Here is a 25,758-nt window from a genome sequence, read left to right as displayed (position 1 = left end):
TCTAATTGCGCAATGTTTTGCATAATGCCCGTGAGCTCTACAAACAGGACTTGTAAACTATACGTATGACAATAGAATGGGGGAATAGAAAACCTTTCATCGACACTTAAATCTACACTGTAAATCAAAATTATGCGAAAAAAATATATTTTAATTTTTTAAATATTGTAAAAAACACTATGGGAAATGTGTTTTAACATATGCTTTAGCATTCTCATACAAAATCATAAACATTTAAAATTTTGTCAAAAAAGCAAATATTTCATGTATAAAGCCACAATGAACTACCCTTGTTGTTGGAACAAGCTGTAAAGTTAAAGTAAGGACATTAACTTCACTAATTTTGATGTTTTATTACGAAAGAAGTGTAAAACGCAAAAACGTTTACTTAACCCTTGAAGTGGCGGTCCCGAACGTGGAAGATTATGTTTTCAGTGTATCGTTGATCGATTGTTGCTAGCTCCATTTCATCGCAAGAGCGAGAAAGGGCGTGTTGTATACATAACAATCGATCAAGCAAACAGCTGATTGTTGTTTATTATGATTGGAATATGCCGGTATCGGCTATTTTGTTGTGGTTCCTTCTTCGCACTCGTAGATCGATGAAAGAAGTTTGACATACCTGGTTATGTCATTTCAGTTCGCATGAACCGGGCGTGATGTTGTTATTGTGAATGCTTAGAAAAGTGAAATAAGTTTGCATTTTATTTGTAAAAATGAGATTGCCCCACATGTCGCTGATGCGAAGATGGACGAAAGAACGGAGATTATTCTGTTCCATCTCTGGCGAGCAGATGGTAACCAATTTGTTTGTCGTCAACACATTTTCCCGTTTGTTCTAGCATTGTTTTCATCACCAAATGTTTTCTTTTGTTTTTAGTCTGCCCGAGAATTAACACCGGAAATGAAGCTACAAATGGAGGAAAAGTGGCACCGTAAACTTGGCGATAACAGGTTCAATCCATCAAACACGGAAAATCCGAAACGGTATGTGCTTGCCATGTTTCCTTATCCATCCGGCAACCTACACATGGGCCACGTCCGAGTCTACACTATAAGTGATGCGATGGCACGGTTCTATCGGTTAAATGGAGCCAATGTACTACATCCAATGGGCTGGGATGCGTTCGGGTTGCCAGCGGAGAATGCGGCCATTCAACGGGGGATTCCGGCCGACCAGTGGACGCATCGAAACATTGCCGAAATGCGTAAGCAGCTGGAAATGCTATCGTTTAGTTTCGACTGGGACCGAGAGTTTGCCACTTGCGACCCGGAATACTATCGTTGGACACAGCAACTCTTTTTGATGCTCTTCAAGGATGGACTTGCGTATCAACGAGAAGCCCTCGTCAATTGGGATCCGGTCGACCAGACGGTGCTGGCCGATGAGCAGGTAGACGATAACGGCTGCTCGTGGCGATCCGGTGCGAAGGTAGAGAAGAAAGTACTCCGACAGTGGTTTATTAAAACCACCAAGTTTGCCAAACCCCTGCTTGATGGTTTGAGCGATCCTACCTTGGAGGATTGGAGAGACATTATAAAACTTCAGCGTCACTGGATCGGGGAGTGTGAGGGTTATGCATTTGAGCTACCTTTAGTGGGCGATTCAAAGACGCATGTTTCTGTTTGGACACGTGAGCCAGTTGATTTAAACAACGCTTTATTTGTTGCCATCAATCCATCGAATCTTTTAAACAGTGGAAAGCGTACAGAATGCGCATTGGAAATCTCTGTACAAAATCCTTTTACCGGAGGAACACTTCCGGTTGTTGTCACCGAAAATGTTCCTTTTCCGGAAGGATGTGATTCCTACCTGGCCGTCGATAATGATGAAAACAGATCCATTGCCGAAAGGGTAGGGTTAAGTAAAACGCAGCTAAATGAAGGACATAAAAATGTTACATCCGGGGATGACATCCTTCAGCAAGCGGTAGCTCACCAGCTTGGTGGTCATCCCGTCAGTTCCAAGCTACGTGATTGGCTCATCTCAAGGCAACGATTTTGGGGAACGCCAATCCCAATCATTCATTGCCCCTCTTGCGGGCCAATACCGGTACCCGAGGAGAGCCTCCCGGTGAAACTTCCCACAGAATCCGTCGGAGTACCGTTGGCACAGAACAGTGACTGGTTGAAGGCAACATGTCCCTCTTGCCAGCGTGTCGATTGTAGACGAGAATCCGACACAATGGACACGTTCGTGGATAGTTCGTGGTATTTTTTGCGCTTCATCGATCCCCGAAAGTGTGACGCCATGTTCGATCGTTCGCTTGCCCATCGTCTGATGCCGGTCGATCTGTACGTTGGCGGGAAAGAGCATGCCGTACTTCATCTGTACTACGCTCGCTTTGTGGCACACTATCTGCATAGCAAAGGATTGTTACCGTCGCCGGAACCTTTCAAGCGACTGCTCGTCCAAGGTATGGTGATGGGACGATCGTACCGTGTGGCCAGCAGTGGAAAGTATATACCCGCGGCCGAAGTGGAGATTTTGGACGAGAAGAACAACAAAGCGATCGAACGGGCGACCGGTGAACCGATCACGATGCTGTGGGAGAAAATGTCCAAATCGAAGTTGAATGGTGTCGATCCGCTTGAGGTACTACGTGAGCATGGTTGCGATACGCTGAGGCTCATACTGCTGGCCGACGTTGCACCGACCTCTCATCGCAATTGGTCGGAAGCGAGTAAGTACCGTTAGTTTTCGGAAGGTATCAACTTTCTTTCAACATCATACGTTAATTTTTATTTAAAGCATTCCCCGGTATATTGAACTGGCAAAAGCGAATTTGGATGACGATGCACGACTTCCGGGAACTTCGTTCAAAGATCGATCCCAACAATCCGGCCCCATCACCGGCGAACCGGGAAGAATTCACCACCCAAGAGCAGAAACTGTGGGACGCTAGAAATTACTTTACCGCCGGAGCAACGTTTAACTATCGTCACTCGCATCAGCTGAGTGTGGGCATATCGAAGATGCAGGGTCTTACCAATGCCATCCGTAGGGCTACCCCGGACGTGGTGGCCTACAGCCGGCAGTATGAACTTGCGCTGGCCGCACAGATTATTATGCTCGCTCCGATGGCACCCCATTTTGCTGCAGAACTGTGGGGACAGTTGCTCGCAATACCGAACCGGATCGACCGTACGGAACGGAAGGACTCTTGGATACGATGGGACGGTGGTGTGTTTGACCAGCGGTGGCCGGAAATAGACGATGAATTTCCACTCGATCTTACATTTAAGGTAGGTCTCAAAAGTACTGCCCTCGAGATTCGTTTCCATTCAACCATCGTTTGATTTCTTTTCAGATAAATGGTGCGGAATATTGCATTTTAAAGATTCCGGCGAAACGATTCAATCACCTTACACACCAGGAATCGCTCGATCTTGCCCTGCGTGAGGAAGTTATTGTTAAGCTGATCGGCAAGCGACCGTTGCGGACAAGCGACTTTACCATGTATCCGAGCTGTGAAGCGATCCTTAATGTGGAACTCGATCGAGCAGTTTCGGATGAGAACGAACCGGAATCGGGAAAGGTGAAAAAAGAGAAGAAGGAAAAAAAAGTGAAAAAGAAAAAGTCTCTACAAGTTGTTTATGTAAGCTAGGTTTAGGGGGGTGTGTAGTGAAATAAAAGGTTGTTACTAATTGGTAATATGGTGTCAGCTTCTCAATCACATAACGAACTCACAAAGTGGCATCCATATAAAGGCTTATTAAATGGGTGCTTTATTTCCGTTACATAAGATTCAATAAGATTCCAATATGCTTACAGTTAAATAGTACTCTTTAAAACAATCATTTCCGTTACCACATGAAGATGATAAGATTTAAAAACGGTTTTGCATACACTCGAACGTGTTTTACTCCCTTCCTTGACATTTACTTGGATGTGTTCGGTCTCGCAAAACACCATATTGCACGTTATCATTGTTTTATTCGCTAAAGGAAGAGTGATGAAGAAATGGTCACATTCGAGTCGGAAGCCATTTTGTTTTCGCATCGCATTGCGGATTAACGCTTAAAATCGTTACAAATGCCACGGTCGTCGATTGATCGAGCGTTTTCTGATGGTCCATTTGGAGGCCAGGGGCTCTTTTGCCCCGATAGCCTTTGGTAGCTTGCGTACGATATCGCCGATAGCAAACGCATTGTCTACTGAACACATTGTTGTATGTTTGGGTTTCCTTCGTTTTGGTCGCTCTTCGAAAGGGTTTTATTTATTTCAGTAACTCCACCAGCATCCCCTTGACGTAGACGTCGATCTGCGAGTAGTCGATCAGCGTGTTGCGGATCATTTCCAGCAGCAACGAGGGCCACATCGTTTCGAGCCGTTGCAGCTTCTCGACCGCGTTGCACGTGTTCTCGAGCATCTTGCCGAAGTAGGCCTTCCCTTTGGCGCGCATCACCGTGTCGTCCTGCGTGGTGCTGTGCTTCTTCCACTGTAGTGCCTCCTTGCCGACGATGTTCTTGAGCGATGGGTCGGCCTGCATCAGCCACTCCTTGGCCGTCATCTTGGAAGCGTGCGCCGTTTCCTCGAGACGCAACCGCTGCAGAAGTGGCTGCAGGAGTCCCTCCGGGAGGGACCATAGCACCAGATCGGACAGCCCGGCGTACGTCGCCTCGGCGGTCTGGACCTCCTCCGCCGTCACCTCGATGGCGTTCACCTGCTTCAGGCCCCAGTGCGAGAGGCGATAGATGGCGTAGCTACGCCACGGTTTCGTCGCCAGCGGGTTACCCTCCGGATCGATCGTGAGCGACGCGATGCCTTGGCTTTCGGCGAGCGCGTTTATCTGCCCGAGGCAGGTGATGTTGGTCTCGCGGAAGATAAAGTTCTCCGCGTTCACAAACCGCACCTTGATCCGGCACAGGATCGCCGTGATGCTGTTGAAGTTGATGTAGCTAAACTTCACCGTATGGACATCGCACGCCTTTTGCATGTTCCACTGCTTGTCGATGAACCGGAGCGCCCCAAGCCCGTACACGTTCAGGTAGCGGCCACAGATTTCTATCAGGTAATCACCACCCTGTTCTCGTTCCCGTTCACCGGACTTGCCCGACTTTCCACCACCGGAAGGCATCGGTGGACCGTAGTTGCTACTCGGAATCCCGGAGTATGCACCGTTGGAATTGGCCCCCGAGGTCGAAGGGTTCCCTGTACCACCGGAGTTAGCAAGGTTGGATGAATTCGCTAGGCTTGTGACGTGCCCAGGCATGACCGTCGCGTTACGGGCCGTCTGTGTTCGGGCTAATGTTCCCGTGCCATATCGCTTGTTTGACGCGTTCAGTTTTGCTTTGTGCGATCTTCCGCTGGTTCCAATCGGTCCTCCGCTGCCATTCGTTCCACTACCCGGACCGCTACCCGTCGAGTCCGTCGTAGATCCGGTAGAGTCAGAGTTTGAGGACGCATTTGTGATCACTGATTCCGATCCGCTCTTGGTGGAGATCGTGGAAAGGGTCGACAGCTTTTCAAGGTTGACCACTTCTGGGAGAACCTCCGGTGGTCGGTCATCTGGGGGCATTGGCGGGGGGAGCTTCAACGTCGATTCTTCAACATTCGGCGGAGCTGGTTCCTTTGCTGGAGTTTCGCTTGGACTGGAGACTGCAATGTTTTTCGTAATCGGTTCCTCCTCCGTTAGCTCCACCACCGGAAACGAGGGAGTTTCAGGTTCTTTTTCCGGCGTCGAACTTGCACTACACGCCACTAGAGTTGTTTCCTTTTCCAGCTCCTTATCCAAATCCTTTGGGTTGAGTTGTTCCTCGTTGTCGGAACTGAAACCACTCGATACGCTCGAGTCGGCCTGTGCCCCAACCCCGGACGTCAGCGTGCATTCACTCTCCGCCTTAGTGGACGTGGATTGATCTAGAAAAGGTGCAAGGATCGGTGGTAGCCGGAAGTACTCCTCACCACCCTGCTCGGAAAGCTGCGAACCGGAATTGTCCTGCGATGAAGATCGCACCAGTTTCCGTGTGGCCGTTTTCCTCCCGTTGGTAGCTTTCGGTGGTCTGCTGCCGTTTGTTTGACTTGCTCCGTTTACGACGCCGGAGGTATTTACCTTTCGTGATAGTTTTCCACCCGCCGGTGGTGTGCCATGTTCCGATGGTACGGTTCCAGCAATATCCAACTCCAGGCCGTCCTTTCCCGTCGTCCCATTGGTGGTTCCGAGCCGTTGGGCACCACGTGCGATCACCGTGGATTGTTGCGATCGGAGCAGCTCCCAGTTGGTGCGTGCGTTCGAGATGATTTCCTCCCGCCTGATGCTCTGGCACACGTCCGACGTCAGGTTGGAGTACTTACTATCGGAAAGCTCCTTGTTTTTGCGCCAAGCGGACGCTGCCCGGCGCACCTGCTCGGTGATTTGCATCTGGCTGAGTGACACCAACCCGGGGAGGTAGCTTACCAAGAACGACACACAGTCTCCGGCCAACGACACGGGATTGTTTTCGATCGTCACCTCCTTCAGGTTGATCGCTTTCGCGATCGCCGACATATCCTCGACGCACTGCAGATCGTTGTGGCACAGCCAGAGTCGCTCGAGGTTGTGCAGGTCGTCGAAGCCACCCATCTTTTTGATGCGGTTGCGCTTCAGGTTGAGCTCCTTCAGGCTGAACAACCCCGCGAAGTCCTGCATCTGTATCTGACGCAGCGCATTCCCGGCGAGGTTAAGCGACTTTAGCTCCTGCAGCTGGTTGATCTTGCCGGTGATGTTGCTAATTTTGTTACCATGAAGATCGAGCACCCGGAGTGTGCTCTTCAGTGACACGAGCCCCCCAATGTCAGTTATTCGGTTTTTCCCCAGCAGCAGCACGGTAAGGCTCTTCAGTCCGTCCAGGCAGGAGATCTTCTCGATCTGATTGTCGTACAGATCGAGAAACACAAGGTTCCCCAAGTTGTAGCGCGTTCCGAGCATCGCACAAGCGGTCGCCACTCCCTCCGGGGCGATGGGCGTAGTCGTCCCCATTGGAGCATGTCCGTTCGTAGGGGTTGTTTTACCACTATTTCCGGCGCTTCCATTACTGCTCGAGTGCCCATTGCAGCAATCCTGTTCACCCGGAGCGATTTCACTGATATTGCTCAGGTTGTCTATGCTAAACGAGGGCACCAGAAGCAGCTTTCCGGCGCGCATCTTGAGCAACCCATTCGTACCTCCCGAGGCCGTCGGTGGTTGTCCTGCGCCACCACCGGTGAGGAACATACTTGGGCCTCCAATGAAGCTATTGGACTTCTTAAGTAAACTCTTCTGCTGCGCCGTAATGGCGATCGGTGCGTTCGGGGACCCGTGTGTGGAAGGTTTCTGAAGGTGAGGCGATACGGTGAGCGGCACGGAGCTCCCGGGCATCCCGGGCAGTGCCTGTGTGACTTGTGAAACAGTCTGCTTGCTACCGATCGTCATCTTGCTCTGTATGAAACTCGCCGAGGGTCCACTGCCCGGTCCGCCAGTTCCTAAGGTGCCCAAATTTTGACCCATCAGCAGTTGCCCTCGGGAGGTCGACTTCTGGCGAAGGAATTGCTTAACGGACTTGCCACTGGCAGCGCTGATCGTACTGGGGACGTATGATCCATTGTGGGTTGTCGTGACCGACGTCACCGTGGGTCCATTTGTTGGTGTTCCGGTTGGGGACGGTTTGGTAGGAGTCGGTGGACTGCTACCATTGTAGACCGCCGCGGAGGGCCTTAACTCACCACCGTTCACCACACAGTGAGATCCCGTAGGGGAGCCTGCGTGATTTGGCGCAGTGGGTTGAAGGTTGTTGTTCGGATCGGCGTCCGGAGGGATGTGGAAGGAGTTGATCAGGTTGTGCTGGAGCGAAAGCAATCGAAGGTTCGGTTCCTCCTCGATGATCGGTATCGAACTGAGTCCCTTCCGGTCCAAGTTGACACGATCCGGGTGCTTCTCTCGGTCTTTCTGCGAACGCCGAATACTAGAGACGCCATTCTGGACGATCAGAGTACTGTCGACCAGCGGTGGCGTTTCGGTGTGTTGTGTCGCCGCATCAACGGGGGACGGTTCGTAGCACCCGGCAGTGGGAAGGACTCGTTCGGCGATGGCCTCAGGACGCGGGGCAAAGATTCGCTGCTGCCGATGGTGGTCGGAAATTGCCGCGGCCGCACTGACCTTCTTCAGGTACGACGAGCTGAGCGTGCTGTGGGAACGATGGAAGGTACGCAACCGGCTCGAGTGACCCGCGGCCAGCACGACCGCGTTCGTGCCCCGGCTGGTAAGCTTTGGCACTACGGATTCGATCTTCAGCAAGGCATTGTGTTGGGCTGTCCCTGCAACACATCCACCGCCACCAGCAACACCACCACCCGTCCCGGCGCCAGTGCCAATGATACTGTCGTTGATGTGGATTGCAGACTTGCCGCGAATTTTCGGCGTACTCATTGGAACTCTAGAATGTGCGGGCAGAAGCGGGTCTTTGCTCTCCACAGTTCACTCTCCAAAAGTATTTACAAAACAAAAATTGATGAAGTGTGTCTACCAATTCACGAAATGGTCGGCCCAGAACCGAAAGTCGAGTGACCTCCGGTGTGGCGCCTTGTTCGCTTTTACCGATAACCTTGCCCGCAGCGTTCCGGTTTATTCCTAGTTGTTCCGATTTTTGGTTCCACTTTCGTGCACTCGTTTATTTCCTCCCTTTCCCTGCAGTGTCTATGTTGTACCAGCACGGAGTACCAATACACAAACCGTGTCGTCTCCTCGAAACGGGCTGTCCTTGCGTGCCGGCCGTCTCGCCAAGCACGAAGATACGCATACAATCTGGCGGCTGAGCGTCATAATCGACTCCGGGAATGCAGGCTCAGTGTCCTCAGGCCAGGTTGGTAGACGTACGGCTCAGTCCCGGTGACGCACCACTCCTGCCACCCTGTCTATCGAAGTCCTAGGGACAGATTTATGCATCGCAACGGGCGGTTGAATGGGCGAGAGGGGCCATGCTGAACCGGCACCGCGAAAAACTATGCTCTGCTCGTTGTAGTAGTGGTGGTAGAAGTAGCAGTAGGCGCTGCAGCCCGGGTTGTCGTAGCCTGCTGTGGTTCATAAAGTTGTTTATGATGACTTGCTGTCGGTTCTTTCTACTGTCTCTTTTCTTCGCACCTATATGTGCCCATCCGTCGCCCGCCCCTTCCCGCTCCGGGGGGGATGAGCAGGAGTTTGTTTTATGGTCGCAGCAAGGGTGGGTACCGATACGGTGGGGTAGGGAAAAGTGGAGCGTTTCGGCTAGTGAAAATCAATTGAATGCCGAAAAACTTTCGTGACCGATTTTCTCGACAAACACAGCGACAGACACACTATGACGATTGGCTTGGGCTTGCAGCACACACTTCGATGGCGACTATAGCTGGGCGGCAGGCTGTGGAAGTGTCCGTTTGGGTACGAATCTGTACTTTTTACTAAACATTATTCGCGTAATAATTTTTTTTGACTTTGGAATTATCACTTTGGGTCAGAAATTACAAGCTGAACGAGTTCTCCAATCTTAGTTTTCCATCCAGGCCCACAAAACTACCTTAACGCACCACCGTTGTATACCTCCCGAGGAGTCCTTATTTTCCCTTTGAAGTTTTTACTTCATAACAGTCCTTATTTCACTGCAAAGTTCGATTCTTCCATGGGAGTCCTTAATTCATTCACTGCGGCTCCTTCGGAAGAACCACCGAGCCCCGGGTATGTGGGACACGCTGAACAGGTAATTGGGGGAAAATCCAGACTTCGACGCGTCGAACTCGGGAACTCGGCGTTTCCTAAAACTTCCGTACTCGGCGGCGCGATCCTTTCGACTGCTTTCGGCTCCAACGGTTTTTCCAACTCGATACAGCGTTGCTTGAATTCGCTGTCCTATCAAAGTATCCTTTGGCGGGAAAGAGAAAACCGAACGATGTGAGCGTTTGTTTGTGTCTGTGCAGATAAATTTGCATGTCGGCCCGATCGACGAACTGCCTTTGGGGTCGTGTCTCAAGTGTTGTTATCCTTTTCCTTTCCCCCCGACTCCGCTGGCTTTCCATCATCCCGCGCGTTCGTGAGCGCATGTTATGTTGTTTATGGCAGAAAATCGGCCACCTCGGGGCCCCCGAGGTCTGGTGCCGTCCTGCTCGTACCGAATCACCAAGCCCAGAGGAAACCTGTCGCCGAACATGGCCATGCGGACGGGCCGACGGAAAGGGGGGGTCGTCGGGGCTGCTATCTATGCGCTATGCTCTATTGGGGTTAGATATAAACAAAAGCCTAGTGATTGTGCTGAATGTTGTTAAGGAATAGCGGGCATATGTTTGGACGGTTGTTTGCGTGGTTGCCGTAGCATAAGCGCGCCTGGTTGCTGTTCTTAGCGAGATGGGGAAAACGGGGAAAAGTATTCCAATTTTACACCTTAAAGTCTCAGTTTAGTTCATTGCACTGGTTAATAGAAACCATAAGTTTACAATAGTTTTTAGGGAAAGCCACATTTTTATAACGAAGGCAACAAATTATACAATAGTTAAAACTGAATTATTCTGATTTCTGATAAAGGTTGGAGTTATGGAAGTTTCCATAAAGACTAAAAAGCCAAAACTTCGCTTGTTCATATTTCACATTTCTGCTTACTATTTTCTTTACATTCGTGTTCTTAGCAAGTAAATGTTTTGTGTTTATTATGCTTTGAGAAAAGTTATGCTTTTTCGCTGCTTGGTGGATAGCATTCCTTGCCATGCGTTCGATTCATTTCACGTGTTGATGTCGATTGGTTTTATCCTTCCTGCGGAGGTCCTCGGGAGTTTAACAACTTGGTAGACGTACAATAAACGATGAATAATTTTCGGAAAAACAGCCTCAATCGGAAAATGGTTACTCGTGCAAGTATCGGTGCTTCGGAAGGTAAATGTTCGGGAGACATTATATTCCTACACCAACACCAAACCCTCGCGGAGAAAGGATGTGACTTTCCCTGTGAGACCTTAGACTGTATGAGTGTGCTTCTCATAATTTAGCTGTTCCTCGCTTAACCATGGCGTGGACTGATTAGGAAGTTGCCCCGTGTCCGTATGCGAAATGATACCGAAGGCGAACGGATTTACGGGAAAGGAGCGACGGGGATACAAACACACGTTAACCTCAACGCAATTTGAACGCCATTCACGATGACGTGCCTTCGTGATGGCGGCAACTCGTGCCACTCTCGTGCGCTCGCTCGAACGTCACGGAATGGTGACGTGTAGGTTTTTTCGCGAAAGCTAATTCCGGCGTGCGCCCCCCTCCCGGCAGACACTATGGACGCGTCCATTTCCATTCCGCCCCGAACCGAACCACATGGCAGCATGTGGCAGCGCTTCCGGAAGTCTGCATAGTTTCTCGCATTCCGGCACGGCTGAAGCAGAACGGGAAGGATAAAGTTTTTCACACACCACCTCCGTGGGCACGTCTGGCCACCTTAGCGACGTCCGACGGGTAGACGGTGGTGGTGGTGCGAATGTGGAGCCATGCCCCGCGATCCCCTCGGTTCGGGTGTGCAAAATGTGTCTTTGGAACTTCCGGCCCGGTCTGGGTAAAAGTGTTACTTCCAAGTGTGTCTAAAGTTGAACGCAAATGTGACTGCACGGAACTGAACGGTGGGAAAAGTGAAAATCGTTGGAAAATTTCGCAAAGTTTTTCGTTACACAGCTCACACCTTCCCACAACGCCTTTCGCTCCCCCGTTGTTTCCGTCCGGAGCTGCATTCTTCGGAAGGTTGTTCAGTGCCGTGCGATGCCCGATTCGGCCTACATTTTTGCCATTTGCGCCTATCATTAGCTCTTCGACTTGTTTTCCGTAGATCCGGCGTGTTCCGGCGCACCCTTCGGATGGAGTCGGCAAAAATAGATCGCTCAAATAAACCGTTCCTGTTTCTTTTGCACCTTTAAGGTTGCTGCTCGAATGTTGTGTTTCGGTTCGAAACAGTACGCTGCAGGTTTTGGCTCCTGTTGAAGAGTTTTAAACTCTCTTTTTCCCCTTTGGACCCTAGGTTCGAAGTTCGTTACTAAGCTATTCTATTGTGTTAAGAGAAAGTTATGAACATTGCATTTTAGGATTTTAAAACTCTTGAAAAAAGATTAGTTGACAGATAAATTAGATAAAATTTAAATTTAGAATATCACAAACATAAAATCAAATTATATTCCTTTTGGATGTTTCTAAAGCCTTACATACAACAGCAGAAGTTTTCAACGACCTTTGACTTCTCTTTGGTATCATTCACCGACCGGAAGAAAAGAACAAACCAGAATCGAACCGTCCTGGAATGTTCGCTCCACATTTGCACAAACGTACAAAGTAGCAAACGTGTACCCATCGGGAAAAAAACAAACCCCTCCCGATGGCGGGTGAAGCCAGGGGAATGTCGACCGATTAGAAGCAGGAAGTGCCAAGAGTGCAAAAGCCGGCCATATCGTGCAGGTTAACGAACGCTAAAAAACTTACTAAAATAGGGGTGAATGTTTTCATTTTCTGCTTTTCCGCACTCACTCCCACTCACGATGGTGGCGTATCCTTGTTTTTGTTTATGTTATGCCTCCTCCCGAGTGCATCCGTAGTGGGTGGCCTAAAGGGGGGTGGTAAAGTTTCGCTCGAGCGGTACGAAGTTAGACAGGCACTTGTCGAGTAATTAACTCCACGGTTCCCGGTCGGGCTGACTCCGGGAAGGAAGGTAGGAAGTTAATAAATTGTTGTGAAACTTTTTTCCGCTTTCCGTGTTGCTCACTTTGTAACGCAAACTGGTGGGAGTTGGATTTGCATTCCTAAATAGTTCGAGGTTCAGTCCCATCTCCCATACCCACCCAGAAAAAACTTCTACCCCTCGACTGAGAGTAAAACTAAGGATGGCATCGTGGATCATTTTGTCTGATTGTTTATGCATTTCATGGACCATGGACCATCGCCGTGCGCATTCCCGGACACATTTTTTTCCACGAACAAGTAGGAATTGGGGGGGCACCGGCAAACCTACTGAAGGACCCGAGGTATGTCCTTATTTTATTTACCCGATGTCACTTCTGTATGGCATCGTGCATAAATTCATATGCGAAGGCATAACGATCCGAACGGCGCGCTGCAATCGATCGAGCTGTTGGGATTTAGTAGCGAGCGGAACGGGGCGAAGAAGGATATCCATAAAGTAGGATACTACGGGAAGGTGTTTCGTGCAGCCGGGCAAGTTCAATGGCGTGATTATGCCCGGCCAAATACCGAGGCCGGTTTGTTCGATGTGCATAAAATAAAAAGGAAGTCAATGACGAAAGTTATTACCGCATGCGAATTCGGTGCCGTTTGCATTTCGATTCCGAGACAAATTGAATCCGCCCCCCCGTTCCCCTTGCGCTCAGAGTTCTTCGGAGTTCTTCCCGGCAGTGACATTTGCAAGCATTCGTGAATGGAATTTTCGGTTAGAAGAGGTTCAAAGTTCCAAATGTGTTCGGAGAAAAATAAAAACATGGTTTAAACTTAACAGCTTGTTGAGCACCACGTGTTTGACGTGGGACTATTAAAATATCATTTCATCTAATGGAGTCTAGCCTCCAGCAATTTCTGGTTTAAATGTGGTTTTCTTTGAAAAACAATATCAAGGTTAGCAACAAATTACCGGAAATTGTAGCTCTAAAGTATAATTACATTAATAGGATTTATAAATAACATTTACAATGGAATAAGAATTTGATGAAACTATGGTTTTAAACATAGATTATGAAATAATGACACTATGAATACAATTCTTTAGGCTATTCTAATGATAAAATATTGCATCACAAATGAGTCCTAAAACAATTTTAATGGTTTTTTAGATGGGACCTTGGTGCTTTAATTTCCCTCACGCGAAAACGCGGAACGAAATGTAGCGAACGTTGTGAAATCAAATCACCACAAATTGAAGATCTAAAACTAGAAATGAGTTGATAGGCTTTTTAAATAACAATCACAACGGAATGAGAAAATTCAATAACATGGATAATTTTCGGTGAAATTAATCATATTTCTAGCTGAATCTATTTTTGTAGTAGAATTTGTTAAATTTGTATGAATAACTTCAAATTCAACAAATATAATGACATAATTGTATTATGAAGATAAGCAGATGCTCGCCTTATTAGAAGAATGTGCTAAAATACTCTCGTATAATAACAATTTAAACGTTATTCGTCTTCATCCGGATTGGCTCTTTTTGTTAATTGTTTAATTCCTGCGAAAAAAAAATGTACAAAGAATCTTTACTCTCCCGGAAGCAATAAATCGAATATTGGTGCCACGGCTTACCAGGCTGACCCTCGAAGGTGAACCTAGAACAGGCCCGGTAAGCCAATTATGAACGAGGACATTCTTCATATTTAAGTCACATTGTGTCGGCTGAAATTGTGGGTTTCCTGTGATATGGCGGACCAAAATAAAAAGGGAAGAAGGAAGTCGGTGCGACATTATCGATTCGGATCCCAACGGGAGCCGAGCATTTCTGTTTGTATTGTTAGTTCCTTAATAGTACGTTCGCGCGTTCTTAGGTTCTTGCGGTCCACTTTCTTATGCACCCCGGCATGGCGGGGGACATATCGACACATACATAATGGCGTAATAAGCCCGGCTCAAGAAACGGTGCGCTTGGGCGCCCCGTCAGTCGGAGACACGGCGGCACAGATTGGCAAATAGTTGACGGCGGCTAATATCACGAGGTTGACTGGTTCGGTTTTTGGTCGTTTGACGGTGTGTTGGTTTTTCCGGCCTTAGGTGACCGGCGTACCTTCTTCGATCGGCGCATCGGTGTCGATTTTGTACGGCCACTCGCGGTGTATCACTGGGCCGATGTCCCCGTTCAGGATGGTGATCAGCTCGTCCAGGAACCGCACGTCGTCGAGATCGTCCGATAGTTTGCGCGTGTCCGCGATCAGCCGGTTGGTGGTGGCTTCCAAGGACTAGAAAACAGGGAAAAAACGGTGAATTTGTTAGTTGACTCACTTCATTCATGGAGCTTTCAAGGAAGTTTTCAAGAATGAAAAAGAAATTGTTTCACTTCGTAATATACCCACCAGTATGTCGTTGTGCAGCTCGACCGATTTGTACATGAGCGAATGGATGTTGGTGTCCAGCTTGCTGATCTCCTCGATCTTGTCCGAGATGTCCTCGATCATGCTGGACGTCGTCGAGCTGCAGCTCGTCTGCCCGGAGGAGCTGGACGAATCGAACACGCTCGGCGTTTTGCGGCGAAAGTTTTGCAGCTGGAAGCTGTTGAGGATGCTGGACTCCAGCAGTCCAAACGCCCGGTATCGCTCGTTCCGGCGGGTGACATTGTGACGCCATCGGTCGTACTCCACGCTGACCTCGTCATCTTCCTCGTCCTCGTCTTGGTCATGGTGTGGCCGGTGATGATCATGATGGTGGTGATGGTGATTGCTTTGTGCTGCGTGACTAGAGGAATGTGCATCGCGATCGGTTGGATCGGGAAGATGGAGACGATCGGGGGAACCGACCGAGGCCTTTGGTTGGTGGAAGGGTGAGGTGCGGAGCAGCCCGCAGCAACAGTTGACGTTAAGGTTGGTCGGATTGATATCCGTCTGCTCGAGCTCTTCGTACAGCGTGAGCGCATTTTCTTCCTCCACGGATAGGGTAATCTCCATCTTTGGTATACACGTTTCCATATTTTATAGCTGAAAGGAAAGGTAATAAAAAGAAAAAACCCAGATGTATTTGAATGCATACGCAGTAGTATTCGAACAGGCGAGGATAAATCTCTAAATGATTAGGTTTAATGAATATATAATGGACCTATCATGTGCCTGACTGACTATAAAAGAAGCGCGTTGATGTCCCAAACGTCACATTCCGAGTCCACAAGCTCCAATCGACAGTTCCGTGCGACGCAACACACACCCAAAACAACAATGAAGGCAACACTTCTGTTCCTGCTGGTGGCCGCCCTTTGCGCCGTTGCTCTGGCCGCCCCTCGGTCAGAGGGCAAGGGCAAGGAAGGAGGAAAGGGCAAAGGAAAGGAAGCAGCGGAGTCTGTCGAAGACGGCCAGGATGGCAGCTCGGAGGAGGGAGGCAAAGGACGTGGTGGCAAGGACCATGGCAAGGGAAAGGGCAAGGGTGGCGAGAAGGGAGGCGAGAAGGGAGGCGCGGGTGGCCGCAGCGAGGGCAAGGGAAAGGGAAAGCCTGACCCAAAGCAGGGTAAGGGCAAGGAGTCCGGCAAGGGCAAGAAGAACTGAATCAGAAATAATGGAATGGATCATGAAAAGCAATAAATTAAACTTTAAATAAAACCAAACTACTTATTGTAATGATTAATTCTTATATAATTTTTAACTCAAATCCTACATATTGCTCCGATCTTCGATGATCTTAGATGAAACTCTCCGTATTCGAGGTTGCTGTTATGTTGAGTTGAACATATCTTATTTTTCATATTCATGTTTCATATTCATTAAAATTCATTATTAGACAATAGTTCAATTAAAAATTTAATTTTAAATTAATTTACCGACATCAAAAAAGAGCAAACGATTAAACGAACGGCAAAATAGAGCGAAAACTTGGAAGAGTTTTACGCAAAAACTACGATTATGGCAAAGGAAAGGTCAAAAGCTTCAGTTGTCGCAACAAGGAAGAAACAAAAAGGGATAAAAAAGAATAGAATATTAGAATGATGTAATGAAAAACTGTGTTGCAATCATACAAAAACTACGAAAAACGAATTCGCATAAGGTTTATAATGAATTTATTTCAATAACTATTTCAATTTGATGGTATCAAACGTTATAAGCCTCTGAAAAGATCTAACATAGCTGGAAGAACGATTCTCTTTTCGGATGCCATAGAACAAAAAACTTATCGGTTACACTAAGTGAAACGAAACTGTAATACTAATGTATACGGTATGATTCTGGATTCCTCCGTAATTTCTTAAATGTGCTCAACTTAGACCAGTGATGTCAAACTCGTTTCACCTTGCGGGCCGCATTTCCTCCCAAAATAGGTTCGCGGGCCGCATTTTCTCCCAAAATAGGCTCGCGGGCCAAACCATATAATTGATTGGAGTGATGAAAATATGTTCTTATCAATGTGGTTTTATCTTAACAGTCAATCATGTTTTACATTTTCACATTTTTTCATATTATATTACTTCTTATAAAATTTATAAATTTTGAGTAAAAGAGAGGGTTTGTTGCTCAATCATTTTCCAAATTTTAACGAATTCAAATCAAGTTTATTGAAATATATGTTGCAGTTCAACACTATTGTGTATTTTGTTAATGATTTTAGAAAAGTAAAGGTATTGTAATTACAATAGCTAACTTATTGCTCCGCATTTGTTATTTCGTTTGGAATGGTCTTGTAGTATAGAAACGTTTGTTTTCTATAAACACTATTTATCCACTTGTCTAGAAAAATCTGTGTAAAACCTTTGCTACAAAGTTGCATATCACTTTCTTATTGAAATAGTTTAAATTGACATTCGTTCAGTTCTCTTGCAATTCGCAGTTCGTGAAAAAATTTACATTAAATATTTTGGTAATTGCTATAAGCCAATACTCAAGGACCCAAACTTTCGATGTAATGTTTCAAAGGGGTCGCGGGCCGCACCCAATGGTCTTGCGGGCCGCATGTGGCCCGCGGGCCGCATGTTTGACATCCCTGACTTAGACGAAAGCACAAATGATTGAAGTCTTTTCTCGAATTCTAAGTAGCGCTAATCTGCCATTATTGGAAGCGTTGAACGTCAATGAGCTGCAGAAGCAAGCGCATTCTCTTACGGTCCAATTGACCAACTTCCACATGATACATTGCTATCACCAAAAAGACGCAGAACCGTACAAAATTTCATGAATTAATACTCAAATGCTGGTTTTTTATTTGGATCATTGTTTTATTTTCAAATGTTTCGACAGCTATTTACCAGTTTTCGTGAATTAGTTCTTGCCCTTTCCCTTTTGTTTGCCCTGTCCAGCTTCCTTGCCCTTTCCACCATTGTGGGCATGTGCCTTTCCGGCCTCAGCCCGGGCTGCTGCGTCTCCCTTCTCGATTCCCTTGCCCTTGCCCTTGCCCAGGCCAATCTGGGGGCCGTTTTCGCTTCCAGCAGCTCCTCCCTTGCCTTTGCCTTTTCCTTGCTGCTCTGGTCCCTGAGCTGAAATTGCCACGACGCACAGGACGACGACCAGGAAGAACAGAGTTGCCTTCATTGTTTTGCGGTTTGGGTTGGTTCGTCAAGCTTTGAGCAAAGGAACTTTGAATGAGAGTGCTTCATGAAGTTCGAGCGCCATTTTTATAGCACAACCTATGGATCTGTTAATTCGTTTATGATGGCGGTCATTAGAACACGCGCCACTTCAAGGACATGTAGTTAATTTATGCAATGCTCATTATAACTATAATCAAAATATGTGTTGTGTGATTTGGGTTCTAAAATCCAACTTGCTATAAAAAGGGTGCAGATTGGCAGAATAGGCATCACTTAAAGTCTTCTTGCTCTGACCCCAGCAAACCAACCCAAAACATCAAACAATGAAGGCAACACTTCTGTTCCTGCTGGTGGCCGCCCTTTGCGCCGTTGCACTGGCCGCCCCTCGGTCAGAGGGCAAGGGCAAGGAAGGAGGAAAGGGCAAAGGAAAGGAAGCAGCGGAGTCTGTCGAAGACGGTCAGGATGGCAGCTCGGAGGAGGGAGGCAAAGGACGCGGTGGCAAGGACCATGGCAAGGGAAAGGGCAAGGGTGGCGAGAAGGGAGGCATGGGCGGCCGCAGCGAGGGCAAGGGAAAGGGAAAGCCTGAGCCAAAGCAGGGTAAGGGCAAGGAGTCCGGCAAGGGCAAGAAGAACTGAATCAGAAATAATGAAATGGATCACGAAAAGGAATAAAATAATCTTTAAATAAAACCAAACTACTTATTGTAATTATTAATTCTTATGTAATTTTTAACTCAAATTCTACATGTTGCTCCGATCTTCGATGATCTTAGATGAAACTCTCCGTATTCGAGGTTGTTGTTATGTTGAGCTGAACATATCTTATTTTTCATATTCATATTTCACATTCATTACAATTCATCAGTGCACTTGGACGTTTTGTAGAACAATTGCATCGGACTTATACATTCTTTGATTGTCTTTGTGGGGTTTGAATTTTTGTTTTAGTAGATTTCAAAGCCAATATTTGTAATTATATTGACATAAACTTGCATGTCAGAAGAATTTTTAATTTATTGAAATAATTTAGAACAATTTCTAGCACAGTTAACTTCAGTTGATCATTCTACGATAGTAGCACGAGATTAAACAGTTTGACAATTGCTTGACGACTAAATGCAGGGGGCATGCATTTGTACATTTAAATTGATGTTGGCAAAATATGAACTAACTAATTCTTTCCATTCCTTCATTTAATTTATGGTGTAAGTCGGCTGTCTTCTTCTGCTTGGCGTAACGACAATGTTGGTCATTCCTGTCCTTTAAGGGCTTACTAGACTTTTTCCCTTTGTGTACGTGGATCTCGTACAGGAGAGGGTCCGGTCTCGGTTAGGATTCGAACCCACGCCGACGAGTAAGGCTCGGCTTTCGTGGGCCGATTGTCTAACCGGCGTAACCGCACGACTGTCACGGACCCCCAGGTTCAAGATGTCTTTCTGAATCAACGGAATATTTCATTCAACGTGAAAACTGATCTTCCAGTTATAGTAATTTTTTTATTTATTTTTTGTGACTATTTGATTTATTGATTAATTGTATTTCGAGGATGCAGTATGAATCGATTTCTCTCTGGGGATTCAAGATCTTGTGAATTTCATCGTTACAAAAACTAGAATTGTTTTGATTATGGCGCTTTCAATAATAAGAGTGATATTTAAGTTCCAAATTATTCCAAATTGTCGATAGAGTTTGATTTTTCGCAGGTTGGTTTTATTACTTTTAGTAGATCATTGCAGGGTCGTTTCGTAATCAAATTCAGTTCTTCTTGCCCTTGCCGGACTCCTTGCCCTTACCCTGCTTTGGGTCAGGCTTTCCCCTTCCCTTGCCCTCGCTGCGTCCGCCCATGCCTCCCTTCTCGCCTCCCTTCTCTCCTCCCTTGCCCTTTCCCTTGCCATGGTCCTTGCCACCACGTCCTTTGCCTCCCTCCTCCGAGCTGCCATCCTGACCGTCTTCGACAGACTCCGCTGCTTCCTTTCCTTTGCCCTTTCCTCCTTCCTTGCCCTTGCCCTCTGACCGAGGGGCGGCCAGAGCAACGGCGCAAAGGGCGGCCACCAGCAGGAACAGAAGTGTTGCCTTCATTGTTGTAGATGTTTTGGGTTGGTTTGCTGGGGTCAGAGCAAGAAGACTTTAAGTGATGCCTATTCTGCCAATCTGCACCCTTTTTATAGCAAGTTGGATTTTTAGAACCCAAATCACACAATCGATGTTTTTATAATAGGTATAATGAGAATTAACTACATGTCCTTGAAGTGGCGCGTGTTCTAATGATCGCCATCATAAACGAATTAGCAGATCTGTGGGTTGTGCTATAAAAATGGCGCTCGAACTTCATGAAGCACTCTCATTCAAAGTTCCTTTGCTCAAAGCTTGACGAACCAACCCAAACCGCGAAACAATGAAGGCAACTCTGTTCTTCCTGGTCGTCGTCCTGTGTGTCGTGGCAATTTCAGCTCAGGGACCAGAGCAGCAAGGAAAAGGCAAAGGCAAGGGAGGAGCTGCTGGAAGCGAAAACGGCCCCCAGATTGGCCTGGGCAAGGGCAAGGGCAAGGGAATCGAGAAGGGAGACGCAGCAGCCCGGGCTGAGGCCGACAAGGCACATGCCCACAATGGTGGAAAAGGCAAGGAAGCTGGACAGGGCAAACAAAAGGGAAAGGGCAAGAACTAATTCACGGAAACTGGTAAAAAGCTGTCAAAACATTTGAAAATAAAACGATAATTCAAATAAAAAACCAGCATTTGAGTATTAATTCATGAATTTGTTTACGGTTCTGCGTCTTTTTGGTACTAGCAATGTAGTATGAGGAAATTGAATAATTGGTCCGTAATAAGCTTGCTTCTGCAGCTCATTGACGTTCAACGCTTCCAATAATGGCAGATTAGCGCTACTTAGAATTCGAAAAAGGACTTCAATCATTTGTGCTTTCGTCTATGCTAAGAACAATGAAGAAATTACGGAGGAATCAAGAATCATACCGTATACATAAGTATTACAGTATCGATTTACTGACTAAAACCGATAAGTTTCTTATTCTTTGGCATCCGAAAAGAGAATCGTTCTACCAGCTATGTTGGATCTTTTCGGAGGCTTATAACGTTTGATACCATCAAATTGAAATAGTTATTAAAATAAACTCATTATAAACCTTATGCGAATTCGTTTTTTGTAGTATCCGTATGATTGCAAAACAGTTTTTCATTACTTCACTCTAATATTCTATTCCTTTTCGTCCCTTTTTGTTTCTTCCTTGTTGCGCAACTAATGATTTTGACCTTTACTTTGCCATAATCGTAGTTTCTGGGTCAAACTCTTCCGAGTTTTCGCTCTATCTTGCCGTTCGTTTAATCGTTTGCCCTTGTTTGATGTCGGTAAATTAATTAAAAGTAATTTTTTTTATTTAACTATTGTCTATTAATGAATTGTAATGAATATGAAATATTAATATTAAAAATAAGATATGTTCAGCTCAACATAACAACAACCTCGAATACGGAGAATTTCATCTAAGATCATCAAAGATCGGAGCAACATGTAGAATTTGAGTTAAAAATTACAAAAGAATTAATAATTACAATAAGTAGTTTGGTTTTATTCAAAGTTTATTTTATTCCTTTTCGTGATCCATTTCATTATTTCTGATTCAGTTCTTCTTGCCCTTGCCGGACTCCTTGCCCTTACCCTGCTTTGGCTCAGGCTTTCCCTTTCCCTTGCCCTCGCTGCGGCCGCCCATGCCTCCCTTCTCGCCTCCCTTCTCGCCTCCCTTGCCCTTTCCCTTGCCATGGTCCTTGCCTCCACGTCCTTTGCCTCCCTCCTCCGAGCTGCCATCCTGACCGTCTTCGACAGACTCCGCTGCTTCCTTTCTTTTGCCCTTTCCTCCTTCCTTGCCCTTGCCCTCTGACCGAGGGGCGGCCAGTGCAACGGCGCAAAGGGCGGCCACCAGCAGGAACAGAAGTGTTGCCTTCATTGTTTGATGTTTTGGGTTGGTTTGCTGGGGTCAGAGCAAGAAGACTTTAAGTGATGCCTATTCTGCCAATCTGCACCCTTTTTATAGCAAGTTGGATTTTAGAACCCAAATCACACAACACATATTTTGATTATAGTTATAATGAGCATTGCATAAATTAACTACATGTCCTTGAAGTGGCGCGTGTTCTAATGACCGCCATCATAAACGAATTAACAGATCCATAGGTTGTGCTATAAAAATGGCGCTAGAACTTCATGAAGCACTCTCATTCAAAGTTCCTTTGCTCAAAGCTTGACGAACCAACCCAAACCGCACAATAATGAAGGCAACTCTGTTCTTCCTGGTCGTCGTCCTGTGTGTCGTGGCAATTTCAGCTCAGGGACCAGAGCAGCAAGGAAAAGGCAAAGGCAAGGGAGGAGCTGCTGGAAGCGAAAACGGCCCCCAGATTGGCCTGGGCAAGGGCAAGGGCAAGGGAATCGAGAAGGGAGACGCAGCAGCCCGGGCTGAGGCCGGAAAGGCACATGCCCACAATGGTGGAAAGGGCAAGGAAGCTGGACAGGGCAAACAAAAGGGAAAGGGCAAGAACTAATTCACGAAAACTGGTAAAAAGCTGTCGAAACATTTGAAAATAAATGGTTAAATAAAATTAAAAACTAGCAACCAAGTTTTTTTTAACGAAGTTTTGTACGGTTCTGTATATTTTTGGTACTAGCAATTATAAGGAAATTGAGTAACTGGACCGTTATACGCTTGCTGGTGCTGCTCATTGACATTCAACGCTTCCACTAATGGAAGATTAGTGCTACTTAGAACTCGAAAAAGGACTACAATTATGTGTATACAGTTCAAGATTTCTAAGCGCAATTTCTACAATCGGAACCCCTTTTAGGTGCCGTGCCAGTGCTGTGGATGGCAGGAAATGATTATTCAACCAACTCTGCAACCATGGATTCTTACGGGGTTCATAAAGACGCCAAAGCAACTAAGCGGAACACCAAGAAAAATCAGAACGAAAAACATGGAAATGGGAGTGGCAACAATAATGGAAATAGAAATGATAAAGCGAAGAAACAGGGTAAAGAAAATGGAAGCAAAGGAATGGGTAAGAGGGTCACCGAAGATTAGAGTATTCTGATCGATAAAGTTGATCTATTTCCATCGTAAGTCACTTGCCATGTGACAAAAAAACCAAAGTTATTTGAGATAATTGAATTTGCGCTGATAATTTTAAATATTATTTAACAAGAATAAATTTCAACGGAAGTTCCATCCGGTCAACAGATGCTGCAATAACAGATGCTATTTATGAGCGGCCTTGCAGCTGTTTTGTGGCACATTATCAGCAAATGTGTGATGAAAAAATACTTCGCCAACGTTATCAACACTTTTGGGTCAAAGGAGCTTGCGAAGATTCCGCGTTTGTTCACGGTTCTTTGATTACATTCCATGTTTTGTTAGTTCCACCCGTGTGAATTTAACAAATTGAATGCCCGGTTTTACAGCCACAAGTGATAGCGTTATCGTTTTTTGTTTCACTTTTCGAACACATGGCAATTTGTGATGTTCTCTTTTCCTTTCATTCATAAAGTGTTGGTTGGTTGGTTTCTTAAGAAATTTGTTCCACCGACGTCCTATTATAATTTGACTTAGTCAAGATGTTGACGGGTGTGCGAATGTTTTGTGCTTAGAGTATAGTTTCTTTCAAAACGTCCATAAATTTCACCTCGAACGCCCCATACACCTTTGGGTCTTAGGGGTGGAGTAAAACCTAACCAACCGTGTCGCAAACTAATGAGCTACAAGCGCTCCATGGAGGGCCTACTGCGGGGATGTAGGTTTTTTTACGTTTCGTTGGAAACCATGATCATCAGATGTAATGATGGCGAAGCTGTTGAACTACCGGGTGCTCATTCGTAGGATGTGAATCATTCGACGGTGACGGCAAATTGAATTATTTACACCTACATTAGTCGGCCCGTGCACTGGGCAAAGGTGGTTCAAAGACATGTCGTTTATTGTAGTTTAAGTCAGTTTGAGGACCAACACCAAGTGATAGGTTCATTTATCGAACCAATTGTTGGTACACTTGAATGCAATTGACACTCTCGTTTCTCGATTGTTTCTAGATAAAAAAAAGGTAATGTAACTTACCGATTTATTGCGCCTTCCTGTTTATCACACGTGGGTCGTCAGTTGCACTCACTGCTGAACGGAAACCATTACCCTTATGGTGTTCGTGATAAGAGAAGCGCGTCGTTTATCACCACCGTTTTGCTATCTTGTCAGTTCGGTGTAAGTCACTGCATTCAACAACACGATCGCCAGCAAATGCAATATTGATATCGCGTAAACTGCGCAATGAGTAGTAATTATAACACCGCGCTTTCGACACCTCCACAACCGTGGGGCTTCGACGGTGAAGCTGTTCCGACTGCTGCGGTTGTATCTGTTTTGCAAATCCGCTGGAATGCGCGTTTGCCAAATCCCACGTGTGGCTTCAGGTTTCCGCTCTCGCGCATCGCTGGCAAGGTGTTGGTTTTCTTCGCTGAATGCCGGACAAAGCCGACTGCCCATAAAACAAACTGTGCGCCGCCGGGAGCGCGCGTAACGCGATGACGCACTTTCGTTAAGTGTTTTCGGACGAGAACGGACGGTGTGGGACGTATCGAGGGAAGGAGGCGGTAAGGCTGCTGGTGCGATTTTCGCGATTTCACTCCGTGACCTCCACGCGCCAAGGTTTTCGCTTGTCGACCAACATTATTACGTCCGTCCGTTAGCGGAGCTGAAGCGTTCTTGAACGCGTTTTTGTTTTTGGAATGCGTTCCGCCACCCTTCACCTCGGGGCTTGCATCGGATCCGGCTAGAGGTATCACACACCAAACGCTTTGTTCAGAAGGCACACGTCTTATCCGGGCTTAGCGATTGAATTACTTATGGATATTCCGTTCCCGACTATCCCGTGTTTGCACCGTTTCGTGATCGCCCGTGTTGGTAACGCCACTCTCGCCTCCTAGTCGTAATCTAGACAAGATGATAACGAACGCGTACCTCGCTGCACGACACCAGACACTTTCTCAATCAGTTCCCGGGGGGGTTTTGCGCGAACGTGGCGCACTTTTGCACTTCCCTGATATGGATGTTTGTATGGCAGGGTATCTTTCAATATACTCTGCTTTGACCCATTGGTTATCACAACACGCTCGTAAACACACTTTTCCCCTTCATTAGTCGATGTTGAACTTCGACTGTGCGGTCAAGTAGAACGTTCACACCGTGCTTTGGAGCGGCCTTTTTTTTGAGGTCTTGCTGCAAAGAAGAACCTACTCACTGGAAAGGCGTAACATTGCGTTAAGTTGCGAACGCAATGCACCGTCCGATCCGAGCGTGATCGAATCAAAAGACGGACTACTATGCTTTCAAGTTGTTCGAGCCGAGGACGGTGTATGTGAGAGTGTGGCAGATTTCACCGCGCCTACTACGCCCGACGGAGTAGTAGACACAACACTCGCGTTTGCGTATGCAGGTGATCTCACCTTGTTGCCATCATCATCATCATCATCATCAACAACATCGCCACCATCATCGTTATGAAGGCGTCAGTGCCACTTGCCGATACGGTGGTGTTTGTT

At 46.7% G+C, this 25,758-nt stretch overlaps 7 protein-coding genes across 7 annotated transcripts; 3 read left to right on the top strand and 4 right to left on the bottom strand.

Annotated features, from left to right (window-relative positions):
• The first annotated feature begins 668 nt into the window (after positions 1-668).
• LOC131272132 (leucine--tRNA ligase, mitochondrial) lies at positions 669-3,648 on the top strand. The gene is made up of 4 exons (XM_058273773.1): positions 669-797; positions 881-2,684; positions 2,753-3,246; positions 3,312-3,648. Exons 1-4 carry the CDS (start codon positions 717-719, stop codon positions 3,606-3,608), a joined length of 2,676 nt encoding a protein of 891 aa, XP_058129756.1. The 5' UTR covers positions 669-716; the 3' UTR covers positions 3,609-3,648.
• Positions 3,649-4,220: 572 nt separating this feature from the next.
• Positions 4,221-8,387, bottom strand: LOC131259274 (uncharacterized). The gene has a single exon (XM_058260727.1). The coding sequence runs from the start codon at positions 8,385-8,387 to the stop codon at positions 4,221-4,223; it is 4,167 nt and encodes a 1,388-aa protein (XP_058116710.1).
• Positions 8,388-14,464: 6,077 nt separating this feature from the next.
• LOC131259081 (lateral signaling target protein 2 homolog) lies at positions 14,465-24,392 on the bottom strand. The gene is made up of 3 exons (XM_058260500.1): positions 24,281-24,392; positions 15,020-15,637; positions 14,465-14,905 (listed from the first exon to the last, which is right to left on the bottom strand). Exons 2-3 carry the CDS (start codon positions 15,626-15,628, stop codon positions 14,717-14,719), a joined length of 798 nt encoding a protein of 265 aa, XP_058116483.1. The 5' UTR covers positions 15,629-15,637; positions 24,281-24,392; the 3' UTR covers positions 14,465-14,716.
• Positions 15,872-16,195, top strand: LOC131271771 (holotricin-3-like). Its single transcript, XM_058273303.1, has one exon. It carries the CDS (start codon positions 15,872-15,874, stop codon positions 16,193-16,195), a length of 324 nt encoding a protein of 107 aa, XP_058129286.1.
• On the top strand, positions 18,489-18,800 carry LOC131271760 (sperm protamine P1-like). The gene has a single exon (XM_058273291.1). The coding sequence runs from the start codon at positions 18,489-18,491 to the stop codon at positions 18,798-18,800; it is 312 nt and encodes a 103-aa protein (XP_058129274.1).
• LOC131271751 (holotricin-3-like) lies at positions 19,920-20,243 on the bottom strand. Its single transcript, XM_058273280.1, has one exon. The coding sequence runs from the start codon at positions 20,241-20,243 to the stop codon at positions 19,920-19,922; it is 324 nt and encodes a 107-aa protein (XP_058129263.1).
• LOC131271743 (eggshell protein 1-like) lies at positions 21,803-22,126 on the bottom strand. The gene has a single exon (XM_058273268.1). It carries the CDS (start codon positions 22,124-22,126, stop codon positions 21,803-21,805), a length of 324 nt encoding a protein of 107 aa, XP_058129251.1.
• Positions 24,393-25,758: the final 1,366 nt, after the last annotated feature.

This window comes from Anopheles coustani, chromosome 3 (genome assembly GCF_943734705.1).
Source record: "Anopheles coustani chromosome 3, idAnoCousDA_361_x.2, whole genome shotgun sequence".
In the NCBI taxonomy this organism is placed as follows: domain Eukaryota; kingdom Metazoa; phylum Arthropoda; class Insecta; order Diptera; family Culicidae; genus Anopheles; species Anopheles coustani.
This window is presented reverse-complemented; position numbering and strand designations above follow the sequence as displayed.

Coding starts and splice junctions, on each gene's coding strand:
- LOC131272132 (XM_058273773.1), top strand. CDS start 717: ATGAGATTGCCCCACATGTCGCTGATGCGAAGATGGACGAAAGAACGG. Junction 798..880: donor CCATCTCTGGCGAGCAGATG/GTAACCAATTTG, acceptor TTTTGTTTTTAG/TCTGCCCGAGAATTAACACC. Junction 2,685..2,752: donor TCGCAATTGGTCGGAAGCGA/GTAAGTACCGTT, acceptor TTTTATTTAAAG/CATTCCCCGGTATATTGAAC.
- LOC131259274 (XM_058260727.1), bottom strand. CDS start 8,387: ATGAGTACGCCGAAAATTCGCGGCAAGTCTGCAATCCACATCAACGAC.
- LOC131259081 (XM_058260500.1), bottom strand. CDS start 15,628: ATGGAAACGTGTATACCAAAGATGGAGATTACCCTATCCGTGGAGGAA. Junction 14,906..15,019: donor AGCTGCACAACGACATACTG/GTGGGTATATTA, acceptor CCTGTTTTCTAG/TCCTTGGAAGCCACCACCAA.
- LOC131271771 (XM_058273303.1), top strand. CDS start 15,872: ATGAAGGCAACACTTCTGTTCCTGCTGGTGGCCGCCCTTTGCGCCGTT.
- LOC131271760 (XM_058273291.1), top strand. CDS start 18,489: ATGAAGGCAACACTTCTGTTCCTGCTGGTGGCCGCCCTTTGCGCCGTT.
- LOC131271751 (XM_058273280.1), bottom strand. CDS start 20,243: ATGAAGGCAACACTTCTGTTCCTGCTGGTGGCCGCCCTTTGCGCCGTT.
- LOC131271743 (XM_058273268.1), bottom strand. CDS start 22,126: ATGAAGGCAACACTTCTGTTCCTGCTGGTGGCCGCCCTTTGCGCCGTT.